This window comes from Oncorhynchus gorbuscha, linkage group LG01 (assembly GCF_021184085.1).
Source record: "Oncorhynchus gorbuscha isolate QuinsamMale2020 ecotype Even-year linkage group LG01, OgorEven_v1.0, whole genome shotgun sequence".
NCBI lineage: Eukaryota > Metazoa > Chordata > Actinopteri > Salmoniformes > Salmonidae > Oncorhynchus > Oncorhynchus gorbuscha.
In genome coordinates, this window is record NC_060173.1 from 5,856,245 (window position 1) to 5,871,627 (window position 15,383).

The following is a 15,383-nucleotide window of genomic DNA, read 5'->3' on the forward strand; positions in this document are numbered from 1 at the left end:
GGTTATGCTCACAACACGGGGTGATAACTGGACCATACGAGGGTTATGCTCACAACATGGGGCGATAACTGGACCATACGAGGGTTATGCTCACCTAAATTGGTGAGAAGGTAAGCCACCTTTTCATATACCTGAAGAGAGAAAAACAAATCTGTTTTGAGACAGATACCCACCCAGATACCATCACATTACAGATACCCACCCAGATACCATCACATTACAGATACCCACCCAGATACCATCACATTACAGATACCCACCTAGATACCATCACATTACAGATACCATCACATTACAGATACCCACCTAGATACCATCACATTACAGATACTCACCCAGATACCATCACATTACAGATACCCACCTAGATACCATCACATTACAGATACCCACCCAGATACCATCACATTACAGATACCCACCCAGATACCATCACATTACAGATACCCACCTAGATACCATCACATCACAGATACCCACCCAGATACCATCACATTACAGATACCCACCCAGATACCCACCTAGATACCATCACATTACAGATACCATCACATTACAGATACCCACCCAGATACCATCACATTACAGATACCCACCCAGATACCATCACATTACAGATACCCACCTAGATACCATCACATTACAGATACCATCACATCACAGATACCCACCCAGATACCATCACATTACAGATACCATCACATCACAGATACCATCACATTACAGATACCCACCCAGATACCATCACATTACAGATACCCACCCAGATACCCACCTAGATACCATCACATTACAGATACCCACCCATATACCATCACATTACAGATACCCACCCAGATACCATCACATTACAGATACCATCACATTACAGATACCCACCTATATACCCACCCAGATACCATCACATCACATATACCCACCCAGATTCCATCACATTACAGATACCATCACATCACATATACCCACCCAGATACCATCACATTACAGATACCATCACATCACATATACCCACCCAGATACCATCACATTACAGATACCCACCCAGATACCATCACATTACAGATACCCACCTAGATACCATCACATTACAGATACCCACCCAGATACCATCACATTACAGATACCCACACAGATACCATCACATTACAGATACCCACCCAGATACCATCACATTACAGATACCATCACATTACAGATACCATCACATTACAGATACCATCACATTACAGATACCCACCCAGATACCATCACATTACAGATACCATCACATTACAGATACCATCACATTACAGATACCCACCCAGATACCCACCCAGACACCATCACATTACAGATACCCACCCAGATACCATCACATTACAGATACCCACCTAGATACCATCACATTACAGATACCCACCTAGATACCATCACATCACATATACCCACCCAGATACCATCACATCACAGATACCCACCCAGATACCATCACATTACATATACCCACCCAGATACCATCACATTACAGATACCCACCCAGATACCATCACATTACAGATACCCACCTAGATACCATCACATTACAGATACCCACCCAGATACCATCACATTACAGATACCCACCCAGATACCATCACATTACAGATACCCACCCAGATACCCACCTAGATACCATCACATTACAGATACCCACCCATATACCATCACATTACAGATACCCACCCAGATACCATCACATTACAGATACCATCACATTACAGATACCCACCTATATACCCACCCAGATACCATCACATCACATATACCCACCCAGATTCCATCACATTACAGATACCATCACATCACATATACCCACCCAGATACCATCACATTACAGATACCATCACATCACATATACCCACCCAGATACCATCACATTACAGATACCCACCCAGATACCATCACATTACAGATACCCACCTAGATACCATCACATTACAGATACCCACCCAGATACCATCACATTACAGATACCCACACAGATACCATCACATTACAGATACCCACCCAGATACCATCACATTACAGATACCATCACATTACAGATACCATCACATTACAGATACCATCACATTACAGATACCCACCCAGATACCATCACATTACAGATACCATCACATTACAGATACCATCACATTACAGATACCCACCCAGATACCCACCCAGACACCATCACATTACAGATACCCACCCAGATACCATCACATTACAGATACCCACCTAGATACCATCACATTACAGATACCCACCTAGATACCATCACATCACATATACCCACCCAGATACCATCACATCACAGATACCCACCCAGATACCATCACATTACATATACCCACCCAGATACCATCACATTACAGATACCCACCCAGATACCATCACATTACAGATACCCACCTAGATACCATCACATTACAGATACCCACCCAGATACCATCACATTACAGATACCCACCCAGATACCATCACATCACAGATACCCACCTAGATACCATCACATTACAGATACCCACCCAGATACCATCACATTACAGATACCCACCCAGATACCATCACATCACAGATACCCACCCAGATACCATCACATTACAGATACCCACCCAGATACCCACCTAGATACCATCACATTACAGATACCCACCCAGATACCATCACATTACAGATACCCACCCAGATACCATCACATTACAGATACTCACCCAGATACCATCACATTACAGATACCCACCCAGATACCCACCTAGATACCAATCACATTACAGATACCCACCCAGATACCATCACATCACAGATACCAATCACATTACAGATACCCACCCAGATACCATCACAGATACCCACCCAGATACCATCTAAGCTAGATGCCCTCAATCTCACACAAATCATCAAGGAACCCACCAGGTACAACCCTAAATCTGTAAACAAGGGCACCCTCATAGTGGTCATCCTGACCAACTGGCCCTCCAAATACACCTCTGCTGTCTTCAACCGGGATCTCAGCGATCACTGCCTCATTGCCTGTATCCCCTACGGAGCCGCAGTCAAATGACCACCCCTCATCACTGTCAAACGCTCCCTAAAACACTTCCGTGAGCAGGCCTTTCTAATCGACCTGGCCCGGGTATCCTGGAAGGACATTGACCTCATCCCGTCAGTTGAGGATGCCTGGTCATTCTTTAAAAGTAACTTGCTCACCATTTTAGATAAGCATGCTCCGTTCAAAAAATGCAGAACTAAGAACCAATACACGCAGTCAGTCAGGAAAGCTAAGGCCAGCTTCTTCAGGCAGAAGTTTGCATCCTGTAGCTCCAACTCCAAAAAGTTCTGAGACACTGTGAAGTCCATGGAGAACAAGAGCACCTCCTCCCAGCTGCCCACTGCACTGAGGCTAGGTAACACGGTCACCACCGATAAACCCATGATTATCGAAAACTTCAACAAGCATTTCTCAACGGCTGGCCATGCCTTCCGCCTGGCTACTCCAACCTCAGCCAACAGCTCCCCCCCCCCCGCAGCTAGCCTCTCCAGGTTCTCCTTTACCCAAATCCAGATAGCAGATGTTCTGAAAGAGCTGCAAAACCTGGACCCGTACAAATCAGCTGGGCTTGACAATCTGGACCCTCTATTTCTGAAACTATCCGCCGCCATTGTCGCAACCCATATTACCAGCCTGTTCAACCTCTCTTTCATATCGTCTGAGATCCCCAAGGATTGGAAAGCTGCCGCAGTCATCCCCCTCTTCAAAAGGGGAGACACCCTGGACCCAAACTGTTACAGACCTATATCCATCCTGCCCTGCCTATCTAAGGTCTTCGAAAGCCAAGTCAACAAACAGGTCACTGACCATCTCGAATCCCACCGTACCTTCTCCGCTGTGCAATCTGGTTTCCGAGCCGGTCACGGGTGCACCTCAGCCACGCTCAAGGTACTAAACGATATCATAACCGCCATCGATAACAGACAGTACTGTGCAGCCGTCTTCATCGACCTTGCCAAGGATTTCGACTCTGTCAATCACCATATTCTTATCGGCAGACTCAGTAGCCTCGGTTTTTCGGATGACTGCCTTGCCTGGTTCACCAACTACTTTGCAGACAGAGTTCAGTGTGTCAAATCGGAGGGCATGCTGTCCGAAATCAAATCTAGAGTCGGCTTTCTATTCCGCAACAAAGCCTCCTTCACTCACGCCGCCAAACTTACCCTGGTAAAACTGACTAACCTACCGATCCTCGACTTCGGCGATGTCATCTACAAAATTGCTTCCAACACTCTACTCAGCAAACTGGATGCAGTCTATCACAGTGCCATCCGTTTTGTCACTAAAGCACCTTATACCACCCACCACTGCGACCTGTATGCTCTAGTCGACTGGCCCTCGCTACATATTCGTCACCAGACCCACTGGCTCCAGGTCATCTACAAGTCCATGCTAGGTAAAGCTCCGCCTTATCCCAGTTCACTGTTCACGATGGCAACACCCATCCGTAGCATGCGCTCCAGCAGGTGTATCTCACTGATCATCCCTAAAGCCAACACCTCATTTGGCCGCCTTTCCTTCCAGTTCTCTGCTGCCTGTGACTGGAACGAATTGCAAATATTGCTGAAGTTGGAGACTTTTATCTCCCTCAACAACTTCAAACATCTGCTATCTGAGCAGCTAACCGATCACTGCAGCTGTACATAGTCTATCGGTAAATAGCCCACCCATTTTTACCTACCTCATCCCCATATTGTTTTTATTTATTTACTTTTCTGCTCTTTTGCACACCAATATCTCTACCTGTACATGACCATCTGATCATTTATCACTCCAGTGTTAATCTGCAAAATTGTAATTATTTGCCTACCTCCTCATGCCTTTTGCACACAATGTATATAGACTCCCCTTTTTTCTACTGTGTTATTGACTTGTTAATTGTTTACTCCATGTGTAACTCTGTGTTGTCTGTTCACACTGCTATGCTTTATCTTGGCCAGGTCGCAGTTGCAAATGAGAACTTGTTCTCAACTAGCCTACCTGGTTAAATAAAGGTGAAATAAAAACATTCACAGACATGGTGATCAGAAAGTTACAATTTGGCTGTGGATCAATATGCAACATTATCTTGTAGATCAATATGCAACATTATCCAGTGGATCAATACACAACAATATCCTGTACGACTGTGGATGAGGTGGCTTGGCATAACAGTTTGGTAAGACATCCATCACATTCAGAGACATGATGATCATGAAGTTGATACAGACTCTGATCCCAGAGGGTTATAGGGCCAGAACCCACCACATTGAGAGACATGATGATCATGAAGTTGATACAGACTCTGATCCCAGAGGGTTATAGGGCCAGAACCCACCACATTCAGAGACATGATGATCATGAAGTTGATACACACTCTGGTGCCAGAGGGTTATAGGGCCAGAACCCACCACATTCAGAGACATGATGATCATGAAGTTGATACAGACTCTGATCCCAGAGGGTTATAGGGCCAGAACCCACCACATTCAGAGACATGATGATCATGAAGTTGATACAGACTCTGATCCCAGAGGGTTATAGGGCCAGAACCCACCACATTCAGAGACATGATGATCATGAAGTTGATACACACTCTGGTGCCAGAGGGTTATAGGGCCAGAACCCACCACATTCAGAGACATGATGATCATGAAGTTGATACAGACTCTGATCCCAGAGGGTTATAGGGCCAGAACCCACCACATTGAGAGACATGATGATCATGAAGTTGATACAGACTCTGATCCCAGAGGGTTATAGGGCCAGAACCCACCACATTCAGAGACATGATGATCATGAAGTTGATACACACTCTGGTGCCAGAGGGTTATAGGGCCAGAACCCACCACATTGAGAGACATGATGATCATGAAGTTGATACACACTCTGGTGCCAGAGGGTTATAGGGCCAGAACCCACCACATTCAGAGACATGATGATCATGAAGTTGATACAGACTCTGATCCCAGAGGGTTATAGGGCCAGAACCCACCACATTCAGAGACATGATGATCATGAAGTTGATACAGACTCTGATCCCAGAGGGTTATAGGGCCAGAACCCACCACATTCAGAGACATGATGATCATGAAGTTGATACACACTCTGATCCCAGAGGGTTATAGGGCCAGAACCCACCACATTCAGAGACATGATGATCATGAAGTTGATACACACTCTGGTGCCAGAGGGTTATAGGGCCAGAACCCACCACATTCAGAGACATGATGATCATGAAGTTGATACAGACTCTGATCCCAGAGGGTTATAGGGCCAGAACCCACCACATTCAGAGACATGATGATCATGAAGTTGATACACACTCTGATCCCAGAGGGTTATAGGGCCAGAACCCACCACATTCAGAGACATGATGATCATGAAGTTGATACACACTCTGATCCCAGAGGGTTATAGGGCCAGAACCCACCACATTCAGAGACATGATGATCATGAAGTTGATACACACTCTGGTGCCAGAGGGTTATAGGGCCAGAACCCACCACATTCAGAGACATGATGATCATGAAGTTGATACAGACTCTGATCCCAGAGGGTTATAGGGCCAGAACCCACCACATTCAGAGACATGATGATCATGAAGTTGATACAGACTCTGATCCCAGAGGGTTATAGGGCCAGAACCCACCACATTCAGAGACATGATGATCATGAAGTTGATACAGACTCTGATCCCAGAGGGTTATAGGGCCAGAACCCACCACATTCAGAGACATGATGATCATGAAGTTGATACACACTCTGGTGCCAGAGGGTTATAGGGCCAGAACCCACCACATTCAGAGACATGATGATCATGAAGTTGATACACACTCTGGTGCCAGAGGGTTATAGGGCCAGAACCCACCACATTGAGAGACATGATGATCATGAAGTTGATACAGACTCCCGTTCCAGAGGTGGCAAACTGCCAGTTCTTCTTGACAAACTCCCAGTCGATCGATGCAAACTTCTCCATGGCAATCAGTCGGAACACCACCACCGCAAACACAGCTGTCAGGACCAGAGAAATCTGGGGAGGAGACAAACATATAACCACACACACAGATACACACACAGATACACAGATACACACACAGATACACACACAGATACACACACAGATACACACACAGATACACACACAGATACACACACACAGATACACACACACAGATACACACACACAGATACACACACACAGATACACACACACAGATACACACACACAGATACACACACACAGATACACACACAGATACACACACACAGATACACACACAGATACACACACACAGATACACACACACAGATACACACACAGATACACACACACAGATACACACACACAGATACACACACAGATACACACACAGATACACACACAGATACACACACAGATACACACACAGATACACACACAGATACACACACAGATACACACACACAGATACACACACACAGATACACACACACAGATACACACACACAGATACACACACACAGATACACACACAGATACACACACAGATACACACACAGATACACACACAGATACACACACAGATACACAGATACACACACACAGATACACACACAGATACACACACACAGATAGAAAGTGGAAGGGGCGAGAGACAGAAACTGGGTCTGGGAACGTGTTAGTTTTGGGGGTAGTACATCCTGTCTGGGTCTGGGAACGAGTTAGTTTTGGGGGTAGTACATCCTGTCTGGGTCTGGGAATGTGTTAGTTTTGGGGGTAGTACATCCTGTCTGGGTCTGGGAACGTGTTAGTTTTGGGGGTAGTACATCCTGTCTGGGTCTGGGAACGTGTTAGTTTTGGGGGTAGTACATCCTGTCTGGGTCTGGGAATGAGTTAGTTTTGGGGTAGTACATCCTGTCTGGGTCTGGGAACATGTTAGTTTTGGGGGTAGTACATCCTGTCTGGGTCTGGGAACGTGTTAGTTTTGGGGGTAGTACATCCTGTCTGGGTCTGGGAACGTGTTAGTTTTGGGGGTAGTACATCCTGTCTGGGTCTGGGAACGTGTTAGTTTTGGGGGTAGTACATCCTGTCTGGGTCTGGGAACGTGTGTTTACAAATGTCTATACTCTGTGGAGCAACATTGTTAACCAATGACTCACTGTTATATTTCACAGACTCTCGACACGACCTATTGCAGTTGAGTAGATGAGCAACAATACACACATCACAACAACAGAGTCACTGTTTCCAAGGAGTGGCTGTTGTATTGATGGGTTCCCTACACCAGGGGGTGGTAATAGGCTGCTAGAAAGCTCATCACTCTAGTAGTTAGAAAACTGTGTTCCAGGGTTTTTTTTTTTTTTTGGGGTGGGGGGCAGTTCTTTTTCAATTCAGTCAATTTAGAATGTAAACCGAAATTCCAATTCCAATTCCAATTCCAATTCCAATTCCATGTTCAAATAAAACACTTCAGTGTACTTCTAGAATGTACTGAATTGAAATGGAATTGACCCCAAACCCTTACAGTATCCACAGTACAGCCTGATAACTGATGACAAGGTCTTACCTGTGAAGTAGATCCCAGACACAAACAGAAAGACACAGATCCACAGTACAGCCTGATAACTCATGTGATGACAAGGTCTTACCTGTGAAGTAGATCCCAGACACAAACAGAAAGACACAGATCCACAGTACAGCCTGATAACTCATGTGATAACAAGGTCTTACCTGTGAAGTAGATCCCAGACACAAACAGAAAGACACAGATCCACAGTACAGCCTGATAACTCATGTGATAACAAGGTCTTACCATGAAGAAGATGCCAGACACAGAGATCATGAGTCTGCTGAGTTTGTCAGTGAAGGGCTGGAAGGGCTCCGGCTTGCCAGAGATATGGTTTACTCTCTCTAACCTGGAGTACTTGGCTTCGAACTGGGGCCGCAGATTCTCCTGGGACAAACACACATACACTGCAGTGTATCATTTCAATTACTCTGATATTTCTGACTGAAACCAATCAAGATATACCTCCCATCCACACAATGCTCAACGGTATCATAAGAAACATTGAAATAGTTGAATATGATATGAAACCATATCAAATAAGCAGATATTGCTGAATGAGAAATGACTGAACACTAGTGTACATAAAAAAACAGATACATCTGTCTGGACCAACCTCTTCCTCCTCCCAGTCGATGAGGTCCCAGTCATACGTCAGCTCCGCCCTCCTCCTCTTCCAGAACTCCAGGAACACCGTGGCTACAGGGACAACATTCCAATAGAACACGGAACACGGAACACGGAGGAGGGAATCGATCAACCTTCACGGAATGACTTTAGTGATTCATTCCAGTAGCCTGAAATACCCGAACCTGTTTTGCTAATATTCTACGCCTTGTACTCTGTGACATGTCATGTTTGGCATGACGATTGGTAAGGAGTGGAACGATAGCTCTTGGGGGTGCCTGATGTCTCTTGGGGGTGCCTGATGTCTCTTGGGGGTGCCTGATGTCTCTTGGGGGTGCCTGATGTCTCTTGGGGGTGCCTGATGTCTCTTGGGGGTGCCTGATGTCTCTTGGGGGTGCCTGATGTCTCTTGGGGGTGCCTGATGTCTCTTGGGGGTGTCTGATGTCTCTTGGGGGTGCCTGATGTCTCTTGGGGGTGTCTGATGTCTCTTGGGGGTGTCTGATGTCTCTTGGGGGTGCCTGATGTCTCTTGGGGGTGCCTGATGTCTCTTGGGGGTGTCTGATGTCTCTTGGGGGTGCCTGATGTCTCTTGGGGGTGCCTGATGTCTCTTGGGGGTGCCTGATGTCTCTTGGGGGGGGGGGGGGGGTACTTAAAGTCAATATATTTGACAATTGTGGGCGGGCCCACATTGAAATTTGAATTCTCAAAGGGGAAATATCTCTACGGCACATTCGCTAAACTCAGAAACATTGGATACACATGAGAACATGGTGACTTCAAAGAGTGATTCAAATGTATTTTTAATGTGCAGCAAGATTCAACTTGAATGGAGCTTGACCCACTTCTGTTTAAAGAGAGAGAGTAGATGGGGAAAACAAGCTTTAGATGTCTGGGCTCTTTCACCTCGTCTACACACCTACACTACACCTACACGACACCTACACGACACCTACACTACACCTACACGACACCTACACGGCACCTACACGGCACCTACACGACACCTACACGGCACCTACACTACACCTACACGACACCTACACGACACCTACACGACACCTACACGACACCTACACGACACCTACACGGCACCTACACTACACCTACACGACACCTACACTACAAATACACTACACCTACACTACAAATACACAGCACCTACACTACAAATACACTACAAATTCACTACACCTACACTACAAATACACTACAAATACACTACACCTACACTACAAATTCACTACACCTACACTACAAATTCACTACACCTACACTACAAATACACTACACCTACACTACAAATACACTACACCTACACTACACATACACTGCACATCATAATATTTCTACGAGTGTATTTATACTGTTTAAATCAAATGAAATACAACAGGTAGTTCTGCTGTCTAGCCTGTTGTATTGAGGGCTTTTTTTTAGTGAAACGCTTATCAACAATCCCTTAAAACCAACCATGCAGTAATACACATCATATATTTATTTACACACTGAATTCTTGACATAACTTACTAACTTACTTGATGTATCAAATACTTATGTCATGCAATAAAATGCTAATTAATTACTTAAAAATCATACAATGTGATTTTCTGGATTTTTGTTTTAGATTCCGTCTCTCACAGTTTAAGTGTACCTATGATAAAACTTACAGACCTCTACATGCTTTGTAAGTAGGAAAACCTGCAAAACCGGCAGTGTATCAAATACTTGTTCTCCACACTGTATGCAACAACAACAGAAAAAGTTTCTCCCATGAAGGATGATGGCAAGGAGACGTAGAGTAACTAAAATTATACAGTAGATTTATAATGTAATTTTAAATGTAATTAACTTGAAAGTCGGGGGCACCACGAAAGAATGTTCATAGAGCTGTTATCTTCCGAATAAACTCTTAAAGACCTAGTAATCTTTTACATCAATAGCAGTCAATCATTAATCGTCACCTTATTCAGTCTCTTCTGAACGTGGTAGAATTCTTCACGAACAAATGAATAAACAATACAAAACTTTTAACGTATGACAGCAGTCCTCACGTCCTCGGGAACACTATGAATTTTCCTCAAAGGGGCTTTGTAGTGGTGGGAGAGAAGGGCGTGTTTCATAGTTTACAACCAATGTCTGTTCACAAGGGCGGGGCCACTGAGTTGAGTGTAGTTCACTCATGAAAAACAATTCTCTCATTTAGAAGCTAAAATTACATTTAATCTTTTCACAAATAGTTTCATATTAAAACATTTCAATTGCGCAACAATTCCACGTGAATCTGATAACTAGAATGTGTAGACTTTCCAAGATACAGTTTATGTCATCCTATCATCAGTAGTAATGTCTCAGACGACAACTGATCTGACATCATATTCATTAAGTACCAACGCATATTTTCAACTGGTTGGATTACCGAAATATGGTTCCGTTCCCCACCCTTTTGATGTTACCAGACTCTATCTATGTTAACAAGGGGCTTTCCAAGAGTCACATTTGTAGAGTAAAGAGAGGAAAGGGGGAAAGGTATTTATGGGGGTCATGTATGCACACATGACTGTAAGTCGCTTTGGATAAAAGCGTCTGCCAAATGGCATATATTATTATTATTATTATTATAAACCTCCCCCAACAGGGCAAAGTCATGACACAGTTTTTCTTTCTACAGTATGTATCTGGCTCTCTAGTTATTGTCTTGATTTTTCAGGTGAAGAAGTTCATTCTTTTTTCAGAGCTATGTGCAGCTCTAAAACTATCAGTTGAGTTCAGATATAAATATATTAAATGTCCCTCCTGGCTACAGTTGTGTCACAGTAAATGGTTTGTGTGTGTTTGCCCACAAATGATTGAAAATAACCAAATCTCTTGGGCCATTGGAACATGCAATTGAGACAAAGACCCTGTTTTTCCAGATGACTGTGTGATCTCACTCTTGACCGCAAAATGCTACAGAGGGTGGTGCGGACAGCCCAGTACATCACTGGGGACCAGCTCCCTGCCATCCAGGACCTCTATATCAGAGGGTGGTGCGGACAGCCCAGTACATCACTGGGGCCCAGCTCCCTGCCATCCAGGACCTCTATATCAGAGGGTGGTGCGGACAGCCCAGTACATCACTGGGGCCCAGCTCCCTGCCATCCAGGACCTCTATATCAGAGGGTGGTGAGGACAGCCCAGTACATCACTGGGGCCCAGCTCCCTGCCATCCAGGACCTCTATATCAGAGGGTGGTGAGGACAGCCCAGTACATCACTGGGGCCCAGCTCCCTGCCATCCAGGACCTCTATATCAGAGGGTGGTGAGGACAGCCCAGTACATCACTGGGGCCCAGCTCCCTGCCATCCAGGACCTCTATATCAGAGGGTGGTGCGGACAGCCCAGTACATCACTGGGGCCCAGCTCCCTGCCATCCAGGACCTCTATATCAGAGGGTGGTGAGGACAGCCCAGTACATCACTGGGGCCCAGCTCCCTGCCATCCAGGACCTCTATATCAGAGGGTGGTGAGGACAGCCCAGTACATCACTGGGGCCCAGCTCCCTGCCATCCAGGACCTCTATATCAGAGGGTGGTGCGGACAGCCCAGTACATCACTGGGGCCCAGCTCCCTGCCATCCAGGACCTCTATATCAGAGGGTGGTGCGGACAGCCCAGTACATCACTGGGGCCCAGCTCCCTGCCATCCAGGACCTCTATATCAGAGGGTGGTGAGGACAGCCCAGTACATCACTGGGGCCCAGCTCCCTGCCATCCAGGACCTCTATATCAGGCGGTGTCAGAGAAAGGCCCAAAAATTCATACCGAGACAAACACACATTGCACACACACACGGAAACACATTACACACACACACGGAAACACATTACACACACACACACACACACACACACACACACACACACACACACACACACACACACACACACACACACACACACACACACACACACACACACACACACACACACACACACACAGCACACACTACTCTGTTTTTTATTTTACTCATAATAATGGCTGGAATGGAGTGAATGGAATGGTATCAAACATGAATACCAGAGACAGGGAGAAAGAGAAAGAGAGAGAGAGAGAGAGAGAGAGAGAGAGAGAGGGAGAGCAAAAGAGAGCAGGAGAGAGAGAGAGAGAGAGAGAGAGAGAGAGAGAGAGAGAGAGAGGGAGGGAGAGAGAGAGAGAGAGAGAGAGAGAGAGAGAGAGAGAGCAAAGAGAGCAGGAGAGAGAGAGAGAGAGAGAGAGAGAGAGAGAGAGAGAGAGAGAGAGAGAGAGAGAGAGAGAGAGAGAGAGAGAGAGAGAAGAGAGAGAGAGAGAGAGAGAGAGAGAGAGAGAGAGAGAGAGAGAGAGAGAGAGAGAGAGAGAGAGAGAGAGAGAGAGAGAGAGAGAGAGAGAGAGAGAGAGAGAGAGAGAGAGAGAGAGAGAGAGAGAGAGAGAGAGAGAGAGAGAGAGAGAGAGAGAGAGAGAGAGATAGAGATAGAGATAGAGATAGAGATAGAGAGAGAGAGAGAGAGAGAGAGAGAGAGAGAGAGAGAGAGAGAGAGCAGAGAGAGAGAGAGAGAAACTGAGAAAAATGTCTTTACCCCATATAGCCATGAAGATAGCAAAGAACACAGTTCCTCCATTGTCAAAGAGATGGGTCACCTGCAGAAGCAGACACAGAGGTAAATAAACAATTCCCTTGGGTTGGAATCAATACCGTCACTACCTGCTGGAACGAGGCACCATGACAAACGTCGCTGACATCCCAGCAGGCAAAACTGGTTTTAATGATGTCCTTTCAACCAGTTCAGCCCACTTCCCATTTGCCTGGAAATATAGCCACAGCCCATTGGGCTCCCAAGTGGCACAGCCGTCTGCAGACACCCTGGTTTGAATCCAGGCCGTACAACAACCGGCCGTGGGGTGGTGCACGTCTGGGTTGACCCAGCGTCGTCTGGATTTGGCCAGTGTAGGCCGTCATTGTAAATAAGAATTTGTTCTTGCCTAGTTAAATAAAGGTTAAATAAAAAAATATACACCTATTGTATGGCAGGTCATACGTCTACGAAACCTTCCAGTCGTGAAAGCTCAGCATAGTAAGTAAGTAGCCCGGAACATGCTGGAAAGGCTCATAGGAGCTTATCTCCCGTTTCTGTAGATTGAGGAAGCTTGATGTACAAGTAGGCCTGCACCCCCTGGACAGGACACTAGTCTATATCTCCTCAGTACTCCCCCCTGGACAGGACACTAGTCTATATCTCCTCAGTACTCCCCCTGGATAGGACACTAGTCTATATCTCCTCAGTACTCCCCCTGGATAGGACACTAGTCTATATCTCCTCAGTACTCCCCCCCCTGGACAGGACACTAGTCTATATCTCCTCAGTACTCCCCCCTGGATAGGACACTAGTCTATATCTCCTCAGTACAATCCCCCCTGGATAGGACACTAGTCTATATCTCCTCAGTACTCCCCCCCTGGACAGGACACTAGTCTATATCTCCTCAGTACAATCCCCCCTGGACAGGACACTAGTCTATCTCCTCAGTACACACCCCCCTGGATAGGACACCAGTCTATATGTCTCAGAAATCCCCCTGGACAGGACATTGGGTCTCATTTTTTCATTTCACCTGGATTATTTAACCAGTAATCCCAGTTGAGGAACAAGTTCTCATTTACTCCCCCTGCGACCTGACCAAGATAAAGTAAATCCCCCCTGGACAGGACAACAGTCTTCTGTGTGACTCGGCCAGGGATCGAACTCCAATCTCAGCGTGGACGCTCTAACCACAAGGCCACTGAGTTGGTCAGCATAGAGAGGCCAGTCTGTTTGGTGGAACAAGTCTGTTTGGTGGAACAGTGGAACAAGTCTGTTTGGTGGAACAAGTCTGTTTGGTGGAACAGTGGAACAAGTCTGTTTGGTGGAACAAGTCTGTTTGGTGGAACAGTGGAACAAGTCTGTTTGGTGGAACAGTGGAACAAGTCTGTTTGGTGGAACAGTGGAACAAGTCTGTTTGGTGGAAACACACCACTGGTGGGAAATATGTGCATATTTCTTAGTTGCGGATTCTAGAATATTCACATCTGTTGCCAATTGGATGGAAACCTAGCTACTGAAAAGCATTAAAGAGAATTTGAATTTCCTGAATGGACTGGAATTTAAATGTAACAGGCCCCAACAA

At 45.7% G+C, this 15,383-nt stretch overlaps 1 protein-coding gene across 1 annotated transcript in view; it reads right to left on the reverse strand.

Moving 5' to 3' along the window:
* Positions 1-15,383, reverse strand: part of LOC124038772 — a 133,569-nt gene that overhangs the window by 41,368 nt on the left and 76,818 nt on the right. Inside the window, exons 35-39 of the mRNA XM_046354862.1 lie at positions 13,799-13,859; positions 9,200-9,282; positions 8,830-8,970; positions 6,903-7,067; positions 95-131 (exon numbers count right to left, since the gene is read on the reverse strand). Of these exons, the coding sequence (XP_046210818.1) occupies positions 95-131; positions 6,903-7,067; positions 8,830-8,970; positions 9,200-9,282; positions 13,799-13,859 (487 nt within the window). The remainder of the gene's footprint in view (positions 1-94; positions 132-6,902; positions 7,068-8,829; positions 8,971-9,199; positions 9,283-13,798; positions 13,860-15,383) is intronic.